The sequence below is a fragment of the Narcine bancroftii genome, chromosome 1 (genome assembly GCF_036971445.1).
Source record: "Narcine bancroftii isolate sNarBan1 chromosome 1, sNarBan1.hap1, whole genome shotgun sequence".
NCBI classification, from domain to species: domain Eukaryota; kingdom Metazoa; phylum Chordata; class Chondrichthyes; order Torpediniformes; family Narcinidae; genus Narcine; species Narcine bancroftii.
This window is the reverse complement of record NC_091469.1, coordinates 200045175-200069664: the sequence shown is the minus strand read 5'-3', so window position 1 is coordinate 200069664 and position 24490 is coordinate 200045175. Positions and strand designations below refer to the sequence as shown.

Sequence of the window (24490 nt, the reverse complement as noted above, 5' to 3'; positions counted from 1 at the left end):
CGACTTGAATCAGTGCTAGGATCCTTGCCTGCCTGTTCCCTTCCACCTCTACGCCATCCAATCCCACCAGTGGAAAGTTTCCTGAGACCAGACTCAGGAGGTGAAGTCCAGGTGACACTGGACTTCAACTATACAACACTTGTTCAACAGACTGTCGGTGTGGCTTTTGACCAGGACAGTAGTCCAATCGTAACTGCACCATAATAGCCCACCCTTCACGGAACACCAGCTTTTCTGGGCAAACATTTAAAATTTAATAACTTGATTAATTAAAAGTAATGAATTCACACAGTCATAAGCCTCTCTGCATTGTATGTTTTGTGTTTTATTTAGAGGCCACAATATTTTATATTTCTCAGGTTCATGGCAGGAAAGGCAGTGATTCTGGTTGAAGATCCTTCACTAAGACACAGGAATACACAATGGCTGCTTGACCTGGTGAGTTTACCTAGCCTAATACTGCTACTTAATCTTCTTGTGATTGTTGAGTTGTGTAATTATATCCATTTTATTTCATTGACACATACCAGATTCTTACAGGACCCAGCAAGTTGGATGTCAGGAGGATTCAGGGTTTTGGGACCATGGGGTTTCATCTCAATCTCAGTCTCTGTCACAGTTTCTTACTCCTTTTAATGTCCTGAGTATTTTGCTGTGATGTTATATGAACTTTTAGACATAATAATGCACAATGACCAAGATGTTTGATTCCCATCTGTATCCACTTTATTGGGAACATTTTATCCAAACCATGACATAACTTGATTATTTGCATATGTAACATTTATTAAGGACATCAAATACTATGAATACAAATACGCAAATGAAATAGTTGTGATAAAAGCCTCTGCTTACCCAGGGAAGTTCCAACAGCAGAAATATTTCCTTTTCTCACTGCCAAAGAGAGGAATCAAGTGAATGTGTTGCCTGCAGCTTCCAGCACCTGAGAGCCCAAATGTACTTTAACATAATTAATGTTCAACTTGTGTAAATAATTGTCCACCAGTTGCTGAAAATGGACACATTCTGAGGTTAATCTGAGGCTGAGATGTTTATCACTTCATATCCTGATTTTTGCCAGTGCCCTCTTGTGATATAAAGTTCATTTTCTAAAATGTGATAGCACATTTCAAACTGTTTGAATCATCTAGGGGAATCTTTATCCCCTGTAAATAAGCATACTTTTATTCACATAAAAGTATGAAACATTATTAATTTTGACTTAATTGACTGAAGTGCCAAGGAATTTCCATGATAAATGTTACAATTGTTCCTGTTTACATAATCTTGGCAACCACTGTACAATTATCTTCTGATATTTTTAACCCAGCCCCTCACCATTCTAACTTTGTTTTATTCTCAGACTTTGTTCTTTTATAAAACCTCCAAACTTTGTGGGGATGCTGTCCCATGATAAGCCTAAAATGTATCCTCCATTCATGACCCGTATCATAAATCCATTCCCCACTGTTCAGTCTAGCACATAACCTTAATTTTTAAATGAAGCAGTAGCATAAAGGTTAAGAATACCTAAACATTTGTCATTCTGTGATCTTTCACCACTGTGAATTGTCCATTTGTCAGCAATTTAAATAACGAATGAATAATATAACTCAAAACCATGCAAAACTGCACACAGATGTCAGAAATAGCTCACCTCATGATTGACCTGTGAATACCAACCTCTTGCAGTCCAGCACTGAGCAGCCATATTGTTTTCTTTGATGGAAAGCACCAGGGTCCTTTGGGATGGTCAGTGGGGTATAATTAACCCCTTCCTCATTCCCTTCCCATGACCAGCTTATGCAGGAGGGAAGGCAACTGCAGTAGAAGTGAATTATCCATCTGTTCCACCAAAGATATTCAGGCAGTGATGCAGCCCCATTCCAGCTTTTGGGCCAAAGATTCTCCCTCAATACTTTATTTGTTTGTCCTGATTTTTGTGGGTGTTTATTGGAAACACACAAAGATTGAGGTTGCATCATCTAAAATTGACTGTCTACTATTCCTACAAATGCAAATATGAAAGCTATATAATGCTACACATCAAACTGAAATGTGTAACAAAAGGCTCTTCAGATTGCATTCCTGTGTGCCATTAGCTTAATAAAAACCATGCTTGCATTGCAGCCCATGTTTATTAGTGACAATTATCTGGTGGAGATTATGACATTCCTTTTTGAGAAATAGCAGAATTTAAGGTCTGAATAATTTTTCTGCAGACTTATTTAAAAGAGATTCATAAAAGATGGTTTCGGGTAAAGGGCATTAGTTAAAGTCTTTATTTTAAAGAGATATGTTAGCTTTGGTAATGCTGTTTCTCATTTGGCAAAATAACTTCAGAAAAGAATTTAGTTTTCCTCTGTGATAATTAACCATTCTTCTGGTTTTTTGTCCATTTTTCATCCGTTGCACAAAATGACTTGTGTTCATTGGTTTATATCCATGTTTGAATGTGTCCTTTATCTGACCTTCTGCTGCAGAGGAATCACATTGGTGGGTTTGCAAGGTTGATTGCAAGAAGCATTTCAAATGAAGCAAGAAATTATTTACATCAGAATATTTGCTCTTGCAAATTTAAGATAGAATTGTCCTGATGTACCTGATAATGAGACTCATCTATAGACCCTGGTGAGACCACCTCTAGAATATTTTGTAAAGCCCTGGTTCCCCCTATCCCAGTTGCAACTAATGGAGTGCAGCAAAGGTTCCTCAGATTGATTCATAGAATGGTGGATTTGTTAAGCAGACAGAGCCTGTACTCTTGAGTGCAGAAGAATGTGAGGTGATCTCAGTGAAATGCATAAAATATGTCAGCCATTCAGGTCTTAGCTGGGAAGAAGGTGATGAATCTTTGGAATTCTCTGCCCTAGAGGGTTGTGAAGGCTCAGTCACTGAGTCTGCTCAAGTCAGGTATTTAGATATTAAATTAAATTTAGATATCCAGCACACTAACAGACCCTTCAAGCCCATGACCCGTGCTGCCCAAGTTCTCCAATTAGCCTACAACCCTGGTATGTTATGAAGGGTGGGAGGAAACCGGAGCACCCGGGGGAAACCCACGCAGACACAGGAAGAATGCAGACAGCGGCGTATTCGAACCCGGGTCACTGGCACTGCAAGAGCGTTGCACTAACCATTATGCTAACAGTGTCAGTTAAGGGAATAAAAGGATATGAATTCAGGGCAAGACAGGGGTGTCAAGTAAAGTGATCAGCTGATTTTAGAAGGGAACAATCAGCATCAAGAAAGTAATAATTGGTATGTCTTTCATACACTAATCTGGAATATACAGTCCAGTTAATCTTTTTTTTAAATCGGCTTTACTTTGATGTGCCATTTATTGAATTACAGAAACAAAGGACCATCTGGGTCAGGCACACACAGTTGTGGGTGCAGACCTTAACTCCCTGCATTGCCCCAGCAACCCAAATCAATTCCAATCTTCAAACAAATGGACTAATCTATAAACTTCATTAATGAAATCCAACAGGTCACCAATAAACCAAGCAATAAACACTTATTTTATTGTACAAAATGTCCAGAAAATTATGATTTATGGCCAGAAATTTTGGACAACGATTAGTTATTTATTTAAAATCCTCTTTCGGAATGGTTCACAGCCAAACTACTTTCTAAACACTGCAAAATTATGCCAATTTTGATTATTTCACAGAGAAAGCTGTATAAAGCTCAGCATAATAGCAAATTTCTGCATAAACTGTACATGTGTAGAACAACTAAATTTTTTTTAGACATACAGCACTGCAACATGCCAATTTACACCCCATTAACCTACTCCCCTGGTATGTTTTTGAAGGGTGGGAGGAAAAAAACAGAGCCCCCAGAGAAAACCCACACAGACATGGGGAGAATGTACAAACGCTTTACAGACAGCACAGGATTCGAACCCAGGTCCGGTCCCAATCACTGACGCTGTGAAGTCGTTGCGCTAACCACTACACTAACCTTGCTATCTGAGAAAGAAAGATATTTGACTTTACAGCTGAAAAATCCAGGCCTTTGGAAACCATTCCACATCATTATTCTTTAACACCCATATCTAATTTCTCTTGAACTGAGTGGCTTCCCTGATGATGCAAGCTCAAAGGCCTAAAGTCACTCGGAGGCCAGACTTGGTAAGGACAGCAGATTGCTTCCCTAAATGACATTAGTTACTGTGAACAATTTCCATTTTCCACATCATATTTTTTACTCAGTGCCTATTAGAGCAGATTAAGGACAATTTCATGCCTAAAGTAGCTGGTTAAGTGGCAACAGGCAGCAGAGAATTTGGAACCACAGCCTGAATCTGATTTGGTATATATCAGAGAGAAAGGGGGGACAAACCTTGTCAAACCTATTGTAATTCAACAGCCCCCTATTGATGTGGCCATCAAAGAGAGATACGTCAGATCAGGGTTGAGGTTCTAGAGCACAAACTGACAGCATCAAAGGTTTTTGGTAAGGATGAAGGGCTATACAATCAAGAATGACATGTCATGGCACATCCTAAAGCATATGATTAGTTATTTATTTAAAATCCTCTTTCGGAATGGTTCACAGCCAAATTACTTTCTCAACACTGCAAAATTATGCCAATTTTGATTATTTCACAGAGAAAGCTGTATAAAGCTCAGCATAATAGCAAATTTCTGTATAAACTGTATATGTGTAGAACAACTAAATTTTTTTTAGACATACAGCACTGTAAAATGCCAATTTACACCCCATTAACCTACACCCCAGGTATGTTTTTGAAGGGTGGGAGGAAAGCAGAGCCCCCATCACAGGAACTTTGGCGATCCTGGTCTGAGATGATTGACCTCCACCAACCATGACTGTCTTCCTTTGTATAAGTTGTGACGTCAGCCATGTTATCCCCTTGATGCCCATCAGCCTCCGTTGCAGCTGGGCTCCTTGCTGCATCTTTCACAGGTTGCCAATGTTGGCTTGAGGTCACTGTCACCTCACCTCTGCAATTCAGCTCCTTTGGTCTGTGTTTACACAAAGCCTCAACAAAATGTGGAAACAAGAGGTTATGGTAGAAGCCAAACTGAGCACTCTTGGCCAGGTTATTGCTTGGGAGGTGCCATTTCATCACTCATTTGACCACACTTTCCATCACCTTGCTACTGATTGTAAATGGATGTAGTGGGAATTAGAGGGAATCCATCTTGCTTTATGTCAGCTGGATGTTCCTGGACAATCTTCCACAGTCAGTTAAAAAACATGGAGGAATTTTTTTAAAGTGGCAGAAGGAGGCCATTTGGCCCTTTGAGTGTGCTCTCCCGTACAATGTGGCTGTCTGATTCTCTATCACATTGCCATATTCCCACTGTCCCTATCTGTTGTGCCTAAATATATTTCACCTTCTTAAATACAGTGCACTCTAGATATGTCGTGTTTTCAACTATGTCAAAGGCATTATCATGTTCCTCAAGATGAATAATTCATTGCATAGAGGCCAAGTCTGTGCCCACTGTGTGCCCATTATGTTGTTGGGTTATCCATCATTTGTTTGAATGTATTAGATTTTTTTTAAAACAGATTACATTATAAAGTAGAGTTGCAGGAAATGGATTGTAGGACAAGTGTGGAGATGAAATTATTGGTGAGGGACCTGATGACTTGCAGTGAGAATCAGTGTGTGGAACTGTACCCCAGTAGGAGTCAATTTCTGTTGAAGTAACTCCATTGATGTGAACCACGGAGTGAGCTCTGCCTCTCCTCCAGAGGTCTATAATCAGCTCTTTGGTCTTTCTTGCTGACATTGAGGGAGAGGATGCCACAAGTCTGTACTCCACCACGTCGTCATTTCATGGGTTGAGCAGTATCATTTTTCTAACATCTTTCAACTTGCAACATATCAATTTCTGTTTCACATCTTGTACACCTCATATGTAGTGTGTATGGATAATGATGGACTGATTTAACTTCCTCATTTTGCTGCCTTCTCCCAAAAATAAGTTGATGGAGTGTATGAAATGGTCAAGGTGGGGAATTCATCGACCTGAAAAGGTTTTCCTTTCCATTGAGGATACAAATGAATTTCAGATTTTCAACATCCACAGTCATTTTCACTTAAAAACAGGAGGATTAGTGAGGTGGAATTGAATCAACATGAGGTTACTCATAAGTAAAAACAGAAAATGCTGGAAAAAAAAACCTCAGCAGTTCAGCAACATTAGTGGGAGAGAAGAAGAGAAGCCAACATTTCTAATGTAAGTCATGTCATCAGATCAGTTTAAGGATGGAGGGGTCGACTGACCATTACTCTCTGCGGTTGCTGCCTGACCCGTTGAATCCCTCCAGCACCACATGGACTGAGTAAGGATTTCAAATCAAGTCTGGACATAGTATTATCAAGGATGGGAGCCAACATTAGTCAGTGGGTGCTGATGCAGTCTCTGATCAGAGACGATTGACCCAACAGGATTTGGAGATAATTAATGATTATAGCTTCCAAATTACGCCCCACCCACCCCCCATTCTTTTTTTTCAAAATGATTGCCCTAATCTTTGGTTTTAGACCTCACCGGATTCAGATTTGGGTGTGACTCAGTTTACTGCTGATTTGTTTTGGTAGAGGCACACCTAAAATTGTTAAGCATTGATTCAAATGTGGTTGTACCATTCCACTTTGTAAAGGGCAAACTCGTCACTTGGAAACAGGAAAACAATGACTTCAAAGTACAGGGAAAGTAGCTCACAATGCTGAAACACAATGGTAATAGAATTAGCTGATGAGTTCATTGACAGTGATTTCTTCCATTAAATAGATCGTCAACGTAATGTAATCAGAAACAGGGCTCTAATTAATTCCCATCCAGCCCTATACTGCCCCCTACGGGCAGTTGTAGCAACTTTGGGAAAATGTTCCCTCCCCTTTCCTATATTTTGTCTATTTTAATCATTTTCTGATTTATTTCTCTCAGGTAAACTTGAGGCGAATGATACTGATTTGAGCGATCATATTTACATGGAAATTCTTTAAACGCTGTCATCAAAGATGACTCGAGGGCACTCAATAATTGTTATTCCTGCTTTAATACTGTAGATCAAAAAGTTAAAAGAAAGAACCGTGAAATTTTGTGCATTTTCTCATTTATAATACGTTTATTTCAAAAGAGCCAATACTCTTAATAACTACTGATATTAATGGACCTTATTTGCATATTTTTGGGAGGATTGTGGAAATTATTTAGAATCGATTTTACATAATTAATCCCATACAGTCAAAATCAAATGGCGTGTTAGTGAAAAATGCTGTTTCAAACTGGAAAAGCGGCTTCCCTTCTCTGCTCATGGACACATAATTTCCCTCGCTTTGGGTCTCTCCGAATAGAAAAGTACGGCAGCAATGCGGCTGCAATCCAGGAGATGGCAGCAAAGAAAGCGGATTGACCCAGGAGTTCGACCGAGACGGAGGCAAGTCGATCAGTGAGTGGCGTGTTCTTTGCGATTGCCATTCATGTCTGGTTTAATTTATGAATTAATTAGCATTATGAGAACGGGCGGGACATTTAATACAAAATAACAATTGCATGCAGTGGCACTCAGGTGGGGAAAGGGGGACTGCGCTGCCGTCTGATATTACTTCGAGTTTCTTGCAATAAAATTTCGATAATTTAGCAGGTTGATTGTGCTTGCTGATATTTAAGGTAAAATGTAAGAGATAAATGTTAAGAATTTAATTTGCAGGGTGAAATATTCCCGAACAGTTGCTTGGAGCAAACAGAGCCGCTCTCGACGCTGGCTGCTCCGTTCTTGCCCGCACCCCTCCTCTCAACCTCGAGGGGCAGGACTCGTTGCAGATTCTCCGCTATTTGCATTCGGCCCCTCAGTGGTGACTGCCCTTATGTGGGGGGGGGGGGGGGGAAGAATGCTTAAAATTCCTTTTCACGACTTAAGGTGTTAGGCGCGATTAAATATTAATGACTGGTTCGGTCAAAAAATTCATTTCTATTAAATACCCAATCACACTTGGTGAAACCTGTAATCCAGGAAGGCTTCGACATATTCTACAAAGTGCAAAAGTGCAACTGAAAGTCACCTTTTGTCTGATGTGTAATTTCAATCGTATCTAAATATTTGTTCTGCCCGGGTTGTTACTGAACTGAGCGTCGTGGGGTGTTTTTTTTGGGGGTCTCGATTTTAGTTTTGTTTATGCAATGATTTTAAATAATTTGACGGCATGTCCGTTCTGAATGATCTGATTAGCGCCGAATGTTGGTTTAAGGCTCCGAGCCTCCCGTACACTGTTTAAAGGGATTTAAAATGGTCCTCATCTTCCAAACCCGCACCTTACCCCACAAGTTTGAATATATTGGAAGGGTTATTTTCAAACACCATCTCATAGTGGTTTGCACAGCCCAATTAGGGAGGAAAAGGGTTTGCGTCCAGCACTCTTGGAACGTACATTGGACGGCGATGCCGGAACATTTCCCCTCCTGTCAAGCTCCAAATAACCGCGTGGAGATAGATAATAGTCACCTCTATAAAGATAAAGGTTGGATGCGACAAAACAACATTATCGACAAATGTTGACCACCGTCATAAAACCCTTACAATTGTTTGCAGAGTGGCTATTCATCATTGAAAAGTTGGCAGGAAAAAAAGAGCGGACATTTGAATTTTTTTTTCAAATTAATTATTCGCGGTTAATTTTACTTTTTAAGAAAAGTTCCAACGAATGGAGAAGATCTCAAACGAATTAACTGCGTGACTTTCGTTTGATCTGATACAGAATCGAGTCAATCTGTTGTAGCCGATGCGAGGTTTCTTTCTAAAACGTTTGGTTATTTCCCGCCGATGGCACGTGTTGAAGAAATGAGTTTTATCTGTTAAAGGCGTGAATCTAAGCTTTAGGCGGGGATATGGTTCATTCACCGGGCCTACATGGAACCCATTATATTTCAAATTGGGTTGGAAACACTCTTAAAAGGTCGGCGCCTTCTTTGAACCCGATTTTGAACGCCACATAATGACATTATTAACCGACAAGGTAATCGCTCGGACTTCAACGATTAATCACTGTGTCTGGCCTCTGCTTTCTCTTAATCACCCATTAACCTACTAGTTCTACTCGCTGGTGATACTTGCTAGGTAGGGGGTTTATCATCTCTTCAAATCCTCCTGATCGTAAACTGTCTGATGGGGATGGGGGGGGGGGGGGGGGGGGTGCGGTTTAAGGCACCGTTTCAAGGCAGTCAGTGGATGGTCCGTTTCAAATCTATTTTCTAAATTATTTCGCAGAAATTGGCTAAGATGCTTCAAAGGGAATTGGAGCACCGCACACTCGTATTGGAAGCAATAGTGGAACTGTCAGCTGAATTTAAATTGACCCCACCCCCATGCCAATTGACAGTGCTTTGAAGTTACGCACAAGAGAAAGTCTCGACCCTGTCACTGAACGTTCAAGTCTAAAGTTCACCCTGAGCATATGGGCACCTGTCTGCTCAACCCCCCCCCCCCCCCCCCATTGGGATGTCACTACTCAGTTTTAGTTTTACCAGAGGCCGCCGGTTAAAGTAAACATCAAATCCAGGCGGTTTTATCGAAACCGGGAATGATATTTAAACAAATGTAATTTGAATCACTTGGCGGGACCTCCAAGAAGCGGGATTTTCGTTCTGACGGATGCCTCAAATAAGTGGAATTTGGACGCGATCGCATGTCCTGGCGGGCACATTTCGCAACTCCTACATTCTTTGGTCTGGGTGCTCGCTCTGCTCCCAACGACTGGTTGGCAGATAACCCGTTATCAATGGCCCAATGGTCACCCCGTTATTACCCCCTCTGGTCCTGAAACCTTCCCCGAGAATGTGGCCTGACCTGCCGAGCGCTTCCACCATTCTCTCTTTTCATTGGGGAATCATTACAGGGGAATGAAGAACTATCTTCCCCATTCCCGTCTCTGGAAGAGAAGGTTCAAGAGTGTGAAACGGCGCACCTCCACGCTCAGTTTCTCTCCGGAATGAACCTCACAAGGCTATTGTACTCCCCGAACTTACACCCTCACGCTGCACTTCGTCATGTGTCGTTGCCCTTCCACTTTGGACTGCATGTGAGAGTCGACTTGCTGGGCTGCTCGCGAAACAAATTGTTTTCACTGTGCCCAAGGATATCTGACAATAAGCCTAAACTTGAACGGAGTGATATGTGCCGCCACGTTGGCAAGGAGAAGAGAAAATTCGTGGGTCGCTGATCTCTGGTTGGCGTTGGTCCTTACATTAACTTTAGAGAATGGTCTTGAGTCGATAACTCGCGATTTTCTTTTTCTTTACAGTCTAAACTTAATCATTGCGCTTTGTATGGTGAACAAAGAGAAGCCCGGGGAGCTCAGCAGGCCACGCAGCATCTATGGGGAGAAATCACTGCCCATTTCTCTCCACCGTCGATGACTGACCGGTTCTCTTAGTTCATCCAAGATTCCAGTATCTGCAGTTTGTGTGTTTCACGTTGTGTGGTGGCCCGTAACCACCTGAACTGACCATGTTTCTATTTTCCCTTACTTGCAATAGTGCGATATAAGAACATAGGAAATAGGAGCTGGATTAGGCCATCCGGCCCGTCGAGCCTGCTCCACCAATTCAATGATCTGATGATAGACTCATCCACACCGACTTGCCTTTTCCCTGTATCACTATTATGTAAAAAAAATCCTTCCAGTCTTGTCTTAAATATATTCACCAAGGTAGCCTCCACTGGAATGGAAAAGGAAATGGATGCCCGATTTATGGAATTAACGAGGGATATAACGAAGCGATCGATTTAACCATCAAGGTGATCTAAAATTCGAAAGTCGTTGGCTCTGGAGGTATGTGAGCTTGCACCGATTGTCCCGAGTCCCTGGCGGAAACGATGAGTGTATATAAACTTAACTCGATGGGATCCTCCTGGATTTAAAATATATATATATTAAATAAGATATAGCCCCTGACACAACACTTGCACGTTACGGCCAGCTCCATTCAACGGGTTTGTCTGCTCATCTCAGCAGGGAGAGTTGGGCGGCATACCGAAAAAGCACGGGATGGTCCCATTGTTGGATGAGCGATGCCCAACAAGTCCTTTTGCCAACCATCCCCATTGAATTATAATCCCTACACACTCCGTGTTTAATCGTCCAGAATGTGAGGCAGTAATGAACTGAGATCTAAACATAGATCATAGAGATAAAACGGCACCACGTTGCTGTTCGCGGGTTGAAGATATAGAGACACAAGGTGTTGGACCTCTCTGGTCAACTTTCCCAAATTACATCCAATCCCGTTTCTTTCCATGTGTTCCTATTTTTCCTGATCACACTGTGGGAGATCGCAAATACATGGTTTCTACCCCGGATGCTGGGTTCCTCGGTAGCTCTCTCTCTTTCACTCTCTCTCTCTCTCTCTCTCTCTCTCTCTCTCTCTCTCTCTCTCTCTCTCTCTCCCTCCATAACTCCATTAAAAAAAGTATTTATCCGCCCCGTTTTTTATGAGATTCCACTGCTCAACATTTTCAAGAAAAAGGTATCAGATTCTCGTTGGCCTTTCCCTTAACCCGCGCCCTCCACTCCTGGTCTTTTTTGTCAATTGAAGCAGCTTATTTATCCAACCTGTTCAAATGGCCCATTCGTTCAACACCTGTCGCCCCCTCCCCTCCCTTCACTGGTCGTTGCACACTGAGGAAATAATGGGACATGACCGAACTCTCACTCCTCATCTCCGCGCCCCCTCTGTCGCGTTCGCCGGCGCCTTTCGCGATGAAGGGTTGCCAATACACACCGTGTCTCTCACGCCCTAATTTGCTCCACTCGGACAGATATGGAGTTCTTTTTCCCGTTAAATGCAGTTTACTCCAAGGCGATTAGTTCTTTGCAATGACGGTATGTGTGGGAACCTTTTATTTTTAATTTTCAACGGAAACGGGTCAAATGCCATCAAGGTAAACTCGCACCATGTCGCGACAAGGAACAGATTGAAATGAATCTACCCGACAGTTTTAATTCCTGTTGCTCTCGAGTCGGGCATGAAGGTGACAGGGGAATGTTGCATTCGGGGTGGAGGGGAATGCGAGACGGGGCGCGAAGAAACTCAAAATTTCAAGCGGTGGAATTTTGCCTTGGGGGCAAGTGTTAAATTCTGCCGCCCATCTGTATAAATGTGCTCTCTCCTTCCATTGCTGCTTTACACGAATTATCACTTAAATTCGAGGCCAAAACTCAGATAATCGGTTTTACAGAAGTGGCCCCAAATTAACTGTCTCTACGCTAGCAAATCGCAAGAACCCTCACCTCCCCCTCAAGGTTGGATTTGGACTCTACAACTGGACGGCGTTGACTGATGCCAAGTCCAAAGCGTTTGTGCCGAGGAAGTTGTGGCGAGAAGTGTCTTCCCACTTTGGACAGGCCGGAGTGGAGTGAGTGGAAATCAGCGCTCTCCCTGTCCATCCCCAGTAAGGACCTTGTATTAAGAATTTCTCGCTCCATTCCCCTGAGGCGACTTTCTGTAATGATGCTGGTGTTGAGTTGGTTAGGACTAGGAATAAAGGATGGTGACTGCCTTAGATCTCGCTCGCATTACCAGGCTGGGGTCAGCGGACCATTCTCTCGCCCATCTTTCCGCAGTTTGCACCAGTTTCATCCAAGCCCAGATCCCTCCTCAGAGCAACACATAATTGTCAAAACTAATATAGCAAGGGAATTTCAAACGGGATTCGTTATTGCGCCGTGTTTGTGGAAAACAAATCCATGTTAAACCGATCTAAAGGCAGAGACACGAGAAGCGCCAGTGGGAAAGAAAGGAGGAAAATCGAATATGTTTTCTCTCCCAATGATGCTGCTCGGCTTGCCGAGTACTCCTGAAGATTGTGTCCAGCTTTAAACTGATCTAAAACCTTCATCTACATGGGCACGCGTGGTAGGGGAAGCTCACGAACCCTCCCTAATAAATAAAATCAATGTTTCCCCATCCGTTGTTTGCAGCAAGAGTTAACCTTGCACCGCTTACAGGGTGAAAAACGAAATCATTCAAATACCCATGGATTAATCTTTATGGCTTTTCGCTTATAAAGGCAGACTTTCTTTTATTCATCCATGGAACTAGTTGAAACCTTAAACGACGAACTGCCTGTCCAGACAACTGCAAGGAGATGGCTCCGTTTAACTGCAGGTCACGTACACTGCACGATGCTCATTGATCGCCAAACGGATAGGCTCTTTCTTTTCGGGGCGGTTTAAATAACCTCAGTCAATCCCCTCAAAACCCAACAAAAGTATGTCATTCAATATTCACTTGGCGCTCGCGATTTTGCATGCGCACGTTTTGGAGAATTACCTTGATGTGGCGGCTGAACAAAACGCAAGAATTCTCTGATTAGGTGGATATTACAGATTATAAACAGCCCCTTCTATCTGAGCTCTGACAACATTCAGCGGCGAGCTTTGAAGCTCTTTGGAGATTAATCCCGCATGTTTAGGATGGCAGAATTAATCCATTCGGTCACCCTTTCAAAGAAAAAAAATCTTCGCGTCGGGAATCAATTAGCGAATTCAAATGCCATATATCCAATTAAAATAATTTGTCTGTTTTGATATCTCCAAACTAGAAAATATGGAACAGAATTACTTCCGATGTATGAAACAGGCCAAGGGTTTCAACTAAAGAGATGGTCTCAAACAAGTTCGTAACTTTTGCCAATTGGAGTTATCATATTTAAACAGCGACTTTTGATCATTGAATATTTAAAGAAACGGCAGCGAAAACGACACTGTTCGGGTACGGCTATCCATTAAATATTAAACAGACTGTACATTTAAAAACTCTTAATTGGTTTCTGCTATAAAAAGATTAAATTAACGAAAATTGTAGTTATTATCCAACAGATAAATACATTTTCTTTTTTAATATATAATTTTTTTAGACATTTATTCCACAATGGATCATTTTCATCAGGAATATACATCTCTGTGATTTGAACAAATTAAGATTTCAGTGCAAGCCCCAAACTGCTGGAGAGGTTTCGAGTTAAAATTAGATGTGTTTTGGGCGAACTTTATGTTCTGGATTTTTCTTTGGAGCATTGCTTGGGGTGTCGGGCTTAGAATCGGTGTTTTGTCGGGGTGGGGATGTTCTTGAACGAGAGAAAGTTACTGGTAAAAGAGAGATGTTGTGTATCGACTGGAAAATACACTTCAAGCGCCGGCAGTGACCCGTTCTGAACGTTCGACCGCATACACCCTGTCTTTTCTGTTCTGAGACGCGGCGTAGAAGTAAACTAATATGTGAAGCGGATGGGGAATATTAAACGGACATAAACGTTTTAGTATCCTCGCTGTCAGGGGAGCTAATATCAGGTCTCTCTATATCTAAACTGTCAGCATAATATGGATAAAGAGTTAAATACATCCCACCTCCCCTGTCTGGCCTGATATTCCCCCCTCACGTAAAATGTTTCATAACAAAATGTTCATGCGAAGAATGAGATTCCCACCAATTGGGAAAACGTGGGTTGTTCCCCCCCCCCCCCACCTTGGAAAAAAATAATGTTTTCATACTTTTTATGTGGAGTTGGACAGAACCCTGCACCTTCGTGTCAAACCTAAATCGGCTTGGTTTCTCTGCCATGTTCGGCGGCTGAAAACTGTCTCAATCCCCGTTACCCTGTCCCTTGTGGGCGACGTGAGCTCCCCAAATCACATCGCGCTGGAGATTTTGCGCCCACGTGTGAGGGGTTTCTTGCTATTTGCTTCGTCAACAAGGCAGGACAGGAAAATAGATTGATGTTGAACTGTTAGCGAGTCTTATGAGTCTTCCTGTGCGACTTCTCCCTCACTTGAGGCACTATTATTCCACGAATGGAAAACTCTCTCCAGAATTAGGTATTTATTCCTGGAAAGGATTTTAATCGATTTATTTTGACTGGTTTAGCATTAGTGAGGACTCAGATGTTTGTTACAAACACATGCAGGCATAGGATCAAATATATTGGACCTTTGACCTGAAATTTTTATGTACTTATTTTGCTTTGTATTAATTTCAGAATTCCAGCATCTGCAGTTTTTTTTAAATCATAAACTGGCTGATTTGGTTGGGGGATGGGGGGAAAAGCGGGAAGGTTGACTTTTACAAAGCCGCTACGTGTTTTCATCAATCTAACCTCCATGAAATAGAGCAGAAACTGTATTCTTCAAGACAGTTTAGGTGAGGCATTGATCCCGCACGATCGTTCAGAGTGAAACTTCACTCAGACCAAGTCACCGAGATTACTACAAAGGGTGAAATGAATCAACCGATCACCAGAACGTGGGTGTCAATGTCCCGGGGGTGACTGGGAGAGAGGCGAGAGCTTTCGGTAGAAACCCGTACAGATCCAAGCAAGAAAAGGGTCAGAAGAGAGGATTCGGCAGTTAAAGATGTTCACCTCGATTATCCAAAAACGGTGACAATACAGGAAGGAACATACAGTCCATCTTGATTCGCCAGCTCAAAGGTCATGGGGAGAAGATGGAGGAAAGAAGTGATTTGAATGGCCGAGCAGACTCGATGGACCGAATGATCCTCTGTCGTATAGGTTTATGGTCTCACACCTCTCGTTACACCAACCACCCTTTCACTATGTTCATCCAATTCCTTCGTAGTTCGTCGTCAAATATATCGAAGCACAGAGGGGAAAAGAGTTGCTTTGCGACGTATCCCACAAGTTAACCCAGTCGACTTCCGAGATTACCGAAATATCGCTTAGAACAGAGCAGGCCAATATTATTTTACTCCTGTGAGTTCGTTCAGGAGTCGGATAGCTGTTAAGCTGTCTGTCTTACAGATCAAGTGGAACATGCCTCCACCACAGGTGCCGGCAGGGTCCCGTTCTGTGCCCGGTACTCCCACTCCCGATTCTCACCACTACCAATTCGTTGGGAACCTACGCTTTTGTGACCGGGCAAAATATTATTTAATACTGTTCTTGCAGCTAAAATGAGAGCAGAACCATTTTGACGGCGAGCCTAATCATCTCGGTCTTTTTTTTTGAAGACAGCTTGAAACAAGGATGCCGAGAGGTCAAGCGAGAGAGCAAAGTAACAGTTTGAAGCGGGGCTGGTCAGGTTGAGTTGCACGAAGCGGCCCGATGCGTGGGAATGCCGAATGTCGCCCGGCCGTCCACACTGAGGCCGATCCGCCAGGTTGGTGGTGGTGGGCAAATCCTCTACGGAGAAATGTATTGAAGGGGGTGGTTGCAGGATTCGGCCACCCTCCCCTTCAATCTAAAGATAGAAACATTAATAGTGGCATAAAGTGGGCTCCAGGTCGCCCGGGTGGTTAGAACGGCTTCATTCTTGTGTGTAGCCAATATACGGTCAGGAGGCCCGGATGGTATAGAGACAGGATAGGTCTTTGAGAAAGGGTCCGAACATAAAACAAAAACTTGTGTTTCTTTAGTAAAATTATACTTTTAAGCACCAGGTCACATGTCGATGCTGGAATATAGACCACGAAATAAAACCGAAATTCTTAAGGAACTCAGCGAGCCGAGCACCATCTGTGGGGAAGTGTACTGTTGACATTGAGGGTCGAGTAGAGCGAGTGGAGAGGGAAGATCGTCAGTATAACGAGGAAAGGGGTGGGAGTGGGGTGATCGGTGGACGGAGGACAACTGAAGGGTGATGAACAGTGGAACCAGTGAGGAGGCGTTGGAAGACAACAGAAAGGTTGGGCACAAGTGGATGCAGACAAGGAAGAAAAGACTATACACAAACGCAGAAAGTAAAAGACAGTCGACGCTTCGGGCCGGAATCCTTCGTGTCCTGCTCAGTTTCTCCAGCACGTTTGTGTATTCCGCTGAACCCCAGCTCTTCAGATTTTCTTGTTTAACTCCAAAGGAATGAAATGCAAAAAGAGCCAGCTTGGCGCGAGGGGGAGGTCCATAAAGGTGGGAAATGATAGGTGGGGAGTCAAAGACTTGCAACCTGATTAGGTGATTAGGGGAACCATTCGAGGAGCGGTGAAGAGCAGTCGCATCGAGATGGGGTAAATGGACTTGATGGGTGAAATATGTGGGTAGTAAGTGGGTGGATGGGGGAAAACGAGGATCTCTTGCAAGATGAGTTGTGAGGCATACTTTTCTTATGTTGAGAATTGAAGAACCATTCCACTGTATACGTCGGTGGTGTCCCAATATGTCCCTCTACACTGTCTACGTCGGAGGTGTCCCAATGTATACCATTACACTGTATACGTCAGTGGTGTCCCAATACAGTGTCTACGTCGGTTGTGTCCCAATATGTCCTTCTACACTGTCTACGTCGGTGGTGTCCTAATGTGTCCAATTACACTGTATACGTCGGTGGTGTCCCAATATGTCTTCTACACTGTACACGTCGGTGGTGTCCCACTGTGTCCCAATACAGTGTCTACGTTGGTGGTGTCCCACTGTGTCCCAATACAGTGTCTACGTCGGTGGTGTCCCAATATGTCCTTCTACACTGTATACGTCGGTGGTGTCCCAATATGTCCCACTACACTCTCTACGTTACTGGTGTCCCAATGTGTCCCAATACAGTGTCTACGTCGGTGGTGTCCCAATGTGTCCCAATACAGTGTCTACGTCGGTGGTGTCCCAATATGTCCTTCTACACTGTCTACGTCGGTGGTGTCCTAATGTGTCCAATTACACTGTATACGTCGGTGGTGTCCCAATATGTCTTCTACACTGTACACGTCGGTGGTGTCCCACTGTGTCCCAATACAGTGTCTACGTCGGTGGTGTCCCAATGTGCCCCATACAGTGTCTACGTCGGTGGTGTCCCATTTGCAACAGAAGCAAAGAGATTTGCTTGGGGTGTTTCGGGGTTCCTTGCGAGCCTGGGGTGAGACCCGAATTTTCCACCTACTTTCTGTCGTCTTCCTGTGATATACAATGCCAATAATTTCCTTTCCTCTCTTGCAGCGAAGGTATCGTACCATATGTTCAACCATTTTGGCGCAAGCTACTTGCAACGGACATCAGTTAGCTCAAGTTCTGATGTTAAGACCCGCTTCGTTTAACGTCCAGATTCCCGGTGAAGCGCCTCCCTCCAATAACCGATGTGAAGGAAACGCGTTGCATCTAAGCGCGCTCGTTGCCAAACGTACCAACGGAGAAAACTCTTTGCAGACGAGCCAAGGGTACCTACACTAAATGTTTTAAGGTTGCTTCGAAGGAAGAACCAGGCATCTCTTTACTATGGTAGCCGAGGGAGGGGGATTATTTCCCAATCCCCCCCCCCCCCCCCCCGCGGCAGTAACCTATCAAGAAACAATCCTCTGGCGGGACTCAGTGTGTTGAGTGGCATCAGTGGAAGAAAAAGAATGGCAAACATTCCAAGCCCAAACGTTGACACCTCCTTTCCCCCTACGGATGCTGCGCGACGCGCTGAGTTCTTCCAGCACATTGGTTTCTAGAATCTGCAATACATGATTCCCATTACAATTTCAACCTCACTATACGATTTGTTCCCGTGCAGATAATACAACATTGCAGTCGAAAGCCAGGATCTAGCTGGAGACCGCCTTTCTTCTAACGGCGCACTCGAGGGCTGGGGCACTCTGAGACCCAAAGCTCCATTGAGATAGCCAACAGCATCGGGCGAGCGAAACCTCCGGGGCAACACTAGGTAAGTTGCAGATTCGCCGTCATTTTTTTGTAAGCTCTAAACAATAGTGGCTCACTCTTCTCAGAATGAGCCTCGAGGTTTTTTTTAATCCCAGTGACCAGTCAATGATTTAGGGGCGAGCGGGTTGCACGACATGAAAGTAAGCGAGAAGGGTTGTTTTCTCACAATTGAATCCATCTGAAAGTTTCCACACGAACACCTTGGCGCTGGGCGGGGTCAGTGATATAACACCAGACGTGAAGCCAGCACGCTGGCGGCGGGTTTCCCGAATCTTCCCGTCGACACGCGGCCCCCCCAACGTCTTCTTCCCACCAATTTCCATTTACTAACTGTCAATTGGTCCGCCTACCGCGCCTCCCCTTCGTAGTACATGGCTCTAGCTCGCTCTCTCTCTCCACCTCAGCTCTTTGGCAGATTACTCCTCCTCGTCCCATTCTGGGACAAACAACCCCCCCCCCCCCCTTCTCCTCCCACTCTAAAACAGGTGGCTCTCTCCTTGCACCAATCTACAACAGGTGATCTCTACTTTCCTCCCCTCCAGTGTAACAAGTGGTCCTCTCCCCGCGGTTGACTGAAAAAAGGTGTCTGGCTCCTCCCACTCGCTCTGCAGGTGCGTTCAACCTACCCCCGAGCCAGGTGAGCGCCCTCCCATCGGCACACTCCACAACACGGGTCTCCCTGCTGTCACCCCCTCCCCTGCTTCTCCTCTGCCCGGTTCTGCTGTTCCTGTTTCGGCTTCCAATACAACTTCACCTCCTGGATGAGGATTCCTTCACATGGTACGGGCCTGCTGATTAACTCCATCCCCACATCCCCTTTGACAGACTCTGTTCAGGGCTAATCCTAGGTTTTGTCGTTGCAATGGTAATAACGATCATTTCAGTAATTTTCTCTCTACCGGTTTTCCGTTTGGTGTTTGTCAGAAACACAAATTCTCACAAATGAGTCTCTTTAAGATCGATGACACGACAAGCTTTATTCACAAGTCTGCAGAGTTGGACTCAACCGGCTTCTCGCCAAGTCAAGCCCTGATACATACAGTGCATTGTTTTTTATACAATTTGCTTGTCCTTCGGCATCTCCACTACACTGCTTTAATTGGTTAGTTTTTGCAGAATCATCCTGATTACTGTTAGTCACGCACACCACGATCATTCATGACCTCTGCTCACACCAAATTCTGTTTTTCACTCTTTATCAATCTTTGGCTCCTGCATGTCTCTCTGTAGTTAAATCTGTTGCAAGTCTGTTGTAACATTTTCCAGCTAAACTCCAGTGGTTAGCCCCCTTTTATGACTAATCATCACATTTTAACTTAAACCCTTTTTAACCCAAATTCTCTATCTATAACAGTGTTCATTCGCAGTAAAGTCGATCCAATGCTAGTCGGCGCTTCCGTGAGTGCAGGGCGAGTGGGGCAATGTTCGGCTCATAAAATATACCTGTAAACAGCAAATAGCTGCTTCAGCCTTGCTATTAATGTTCATCTTTTTTTTTGTTGCTAACACCGATGACGTAAACGTCAAACCACTGCATGACATTGCAATTACTGTGTAATATTTGAAGTTTCTAGGCCAATAAGGACATTGTTCGTTGGATCGCCTGTTGTCAAATAACGGCGCGTCCTCGCCGATTTGCTTTTATCAAAGCAAAGCTGCAGAATCCACATGTTCTGCTTTTCTGAAACGCTGTTGTACTGAACAAAAAAAACCATTTCCAATCGCTGAAGCGATGGAGAGAAAGTCTACAAGTGCTGACACTGGAGAAATACAGCCCGCAAATATTCCGAATACATACTTAAACCACAACGCGGCATTTTAAAGGCGTTACGTACAAAGGAAGCACGTGTGGGAAATATTGTGCGTGGGACATACAAGGTTACAACTAGAGACATAACGACGCCTACAAATCAACTCAAGAAAGTAAGCAAAAAATATCAAATTTATAGCGGCTTCTCGCCCATTGGAAGTGGCCGATGTTTTTTTTAAATTAAAAGCTGAGGATGTTGGAAAGATTTAATGGTTCAGACAGCAGCTGCGCAGAGTGAATCAGTGGCCGGTGTATTATTTCCGCAGGAGTTTTCTTTTTGTTTTATATGCAGTGTATTTTTTTTACATAAGTGATTTCGGTACTTTTTGTGCGGTTTAAAACAGTTGGGAAGGCAACGGGTGGGAATGGAAGACACGGCTCGTTTCAGTACCCTTCTGCTGAACTCCGCACATTGCAGGAGCCTTTGCTGGCATCATTTTTAAAAGTTAAATGTAGCTGTCAAAATTTGATTTCAACACGCCGTGAATAATAGGGTTCGATCCGCCCCGATTGAGATATCTCGATTAATGACGATGCGGTATCTATTCTTTCTTTCTCTCCCTCTCTTCTCTCTCTCACACACACACACTCACTCACACTTATACAGACACAGAGAGACACACAGACTCGTACAGACACACACACTCATACAGAAACAAACACACAGAGAGACACACACACTCATAAAGACACACACTCATACAGACACAGACACACAGAGAGACATACACTCTTACAGACACACACACAAACTCATACAGACACACACTCATACAGATACACACACACACAGACACACACTCTTACAGACACACACTCATACAGATACACACTCATACAGATACACACACACACAGAGACACACAGACTCGTACAGACACACACACTCATACAGACACAAACACACAGAGAGACACACACACTCATAAAGACCCACACTCATACAGACACAGACACACAGAGAGACATACACTCTTACAGACACACACACAAACTCATACAGACACACACTCATACAGACACAGACACACAGAGAGACATACACTCTTACAGACACACACACAAACTCATACAGACACACACTCATACAGATACACACACACACAGACACACACTCTTACAGACACATACACAAACTCATACAGACACAGACACACAGAGAGACACACACTCTTACAGACACATACACAAACTCATCCAGACACACACTCATACAGACACACACTCATATAGACACACACTCATACAGACATAGACACACTCTTACAGACACACACAGACAGACACACACGCACATACGCATATATAGAGACGAATATGTGCACTAACAGATACAAGCGCAAACACACATCAATACAAGGAGCTTAATCTAAATTATTTCGCCTCTTTACCATTAATGAGTTATCGGCTGTGAAGGAGAATGTTGCCCCCAAAAAGACGTCATTTCGCTCGAAATGGGAATTGTCTTTGTGTGTCAGTGTTACTGGTGTCTTAACACTTGTGTTTCCATTGTTGTCGGAACAGGTCAATGTATTGCCACTACTGGGCCGGCGGAGGGCGCACCGGTCCGAATGTGCTTTGTTGGCATCATTCGCCTCCCAGGACACTTGCTGAAGAGTTGATAATTTTCAGAAATTGAGGTACTGAAGCAATCCATTTCGGATCTATCTCTGCTCTTTGATACAGTGCTAACCAGTTGGATTGGGCAATGTGTAATCATTTGGTATGCCACAAATTAAAACCTGACCTGAATTATAGGTCAGATAAAACTGCTTCAAAATTCACAGAGGAGGTACTGGAAGGATATATCCATTTAGATCCTTTTTTATGGAGCAAAATGTTCATTGTAAAGACAGTTCGCTGCATGCGAATCTAGCGTGATTAAAGTTTTCCCGTAAATTCCAACATGAGCCAAACCCGAGAAAACAACGCGTTTTCTTTTTGCAAAATTAAAAATAAAACACGTGTTACTTCATTCAGTGTTTCTAAGGCCGAATTTGGATGTTTAATTGGAAATCAAGGTATGGTTTTATTCTGGAGACATATTGAGGTTGCAGCTACTAAAATCTGCCACAAAACACACACACACACACTGCTGGAGAAGCTCAGCGGGTCGAGCAGCATCAGTGGGAGAGAAAGAACTTGGAGCTGAGAATCCTGATGAACGGTTCCGACCGAAATTCATTTTGTCCGGCCGATACTGGTCGACCCGCTGAGTTCCCCCAGCAGATTGTTCTTTTTATTATCCTGTGGTTCGAACTTTCAATTTATTTAACGATAATGACAGTCTGTGATTTTTTAAAAGTAAAAAAAAAGGCGCAGCCCTGCCATAAATAAATGCATTCTCAAAATGTCTTTGTCCCGTACAGTGCCAGTACTAATATCGATGGAATCAGAAGCGATACAAGTTGCTTTAAAGGGGGATATAGAAAAGAAGGGATGGAAAAATTAGAAATATATTCAAACGATTGTTTATCGCATTAAAATTTAAAATAATGAAACGATCAGTGAAATGAACGAGAGCTAAACTTACAAATTCCATAAACGTTAACGCTGGATATCAAATTTTCCAAAAGCAAAGATGTTGCAATGGAAGCGATAAACACGCCCGAGTTCCCATGTACCCAGTTTTCCGGCGGGTGTAATGAAGCAGACGTTGGTGCATCGGCTAAACACCGTCATTCGTTTCAGAATGCAGAACAATCGTTAAACGATGTTAGTAACAATCGTTAGTAAATTTGACAGGGTGGGAATGATTATTTTGAAGAACAGATTGAGAAAAAGAATATAATTTGTCTATTAAAATTATTTTAAAGTTATAATAATTGACCGTCATTACCACAAACAATACACATAATAACTAGATATTAAAATTAATGTGAGATTTTTATGATCTTTAAAAGGCGAACGATTTCCCCAGGATGCCAATTAGAATTTAATAACTGCGAATCCACACCCCTTTTAATGGGCCCGACTTATTCTTCGAGCATGGACATTTAGATAAGATCGTGTGACATTTCGTGCAGGGAGAGTTTGTGATGCAGCGTTCAAAGGCATAGGTATTCTCCTCCCAGATGCAGAAAAATATTGAGGAGTTTAATTTCCTTTAAGTCCCTCTAATGTAAATTTTAGACAGTACATGTGGAAGCAAGGAAGGATTATTGCTTAAAGTCAAGGGTCCAGTGCTCTGCGACCCCGCTGTTCCCGTGCTAACCTGTCCCATTCACTTGACTCATGAGTTAAACGAACATTAAAGATAGCCTCCTCTTCGAAACATGTGAAGGGTGGGTGCGGAACATGTCTGACCAAAGGAACCTTTGTTACCTAACCGCTTGACCTACAACCATCCAAAGGAGCGTCCCCTTAACTCAACGAACGCGTGCATGTCGCGCACAGCCTCGGCTCAAATACCACAGGGTGCAATGTTCTCTCGGCCGCGGGAAAGAAAAATCCCCAAGATCCAACAAACATTATTCTTTCACTTCTAACCATTATTCATTTCAAAGGGGAAAATATCAGGAGTCGGCTCGGATAGAGATCAATGGCTCGGCGCTGAATTTTACACAGTCAACGTTTTTGTACTAAAGACACATTTATGAAATTCAGATACATAAGTAAAACATATATTTCAATTGAAATCTCAAGACCGTCAAATGCTAAAAGCTGGGGCGAACAAATAAAGGAAAGGATCCAAAATATCATCTCCCGGATCACCGGTCCTTTACCATCCGCACTGACATTTTCCGACAACTTGTTAAAGAAAGTGGTCGACTTTCCAAAAACATGTAGATTTCTGACATAACGACGTGAAAAAGAAACCCCCTTCCCCCTCCCATATTCTGGATAACTGTGATGTTGCCTGTAATATCCCTGTCTGAAGAGTGAATGACACCAGGTCATTCTCTCTGTTCGCAATGTGTGGATACTGACTGCGCTCGTGCGGGTCCTTCCCGTCTCCCCAATCTTGCAGGCGATGTCAGTTTATTCCCGTCAAATGCCGATGTAAAGTTCAGAATCACTGGGCCTTATATTTTTTTCGTGGTAACC

At 43.3% G+C, this 24490-nt stretch overlaps 2 protein-coding genes and 1 long non-coding RNA gene across 4 annotated transcripts in view; 2 read left to right on the top strand and 1 right to left on the bottom strand.

Moving 5' to 3' along the window:
- Positions 1–7562, top strand: part of mvb12ba (multivesicular body subunit 12Ba) — a 287792-nt gene extending 280230 nt beyond the window's left edge. The window contains exons 10-11 of the mRNA XM_069888146.1: positions 360–438; positions 7349–7562. Coding sequence (XP_069744247.1) covers positions 360–392 — 33 coding nt within the window. The 3' untranslated portion in view covers positions 393–438; positions 7349–7562. The remainder of the gene's footprint in view (positions 1–359; positions 439–7348) is intronic.
- LOC138737446 (uncharacterized) overlaps positions 1–24490 on the bottom strand; it is a 52353-nt gene that overhangs the window by 27119 nt on the left and 744 nt on the right. For both annotated transcript variants that reach the window (XR_011340931.1, XR_011340928.1), the window contains exon 3: positions 856–894. This is a non-coding gene — a long non-coding RNA (uncharacterized lncRNA). The remainder of the gene's footprint in view (positions 1–855; positions 895–24490) is intronic.
- Positions 19285–24490, top strand: part of LOC138737369 (LIM/homeobox protein LMX-1.2) — a 207771-nt gene continuing 202565 nt past the window's right edge. The window contains exons 1-2 of the mRNA XM_069888118.1: positions 19285–20556; positions 21968–22083. The gene's annotated coding sequence lies outside the window, so the exon portion shown is untranslated. The remainder of the gene's footprint in view (positions 20557–21967; positions 22084–24490) is intronic.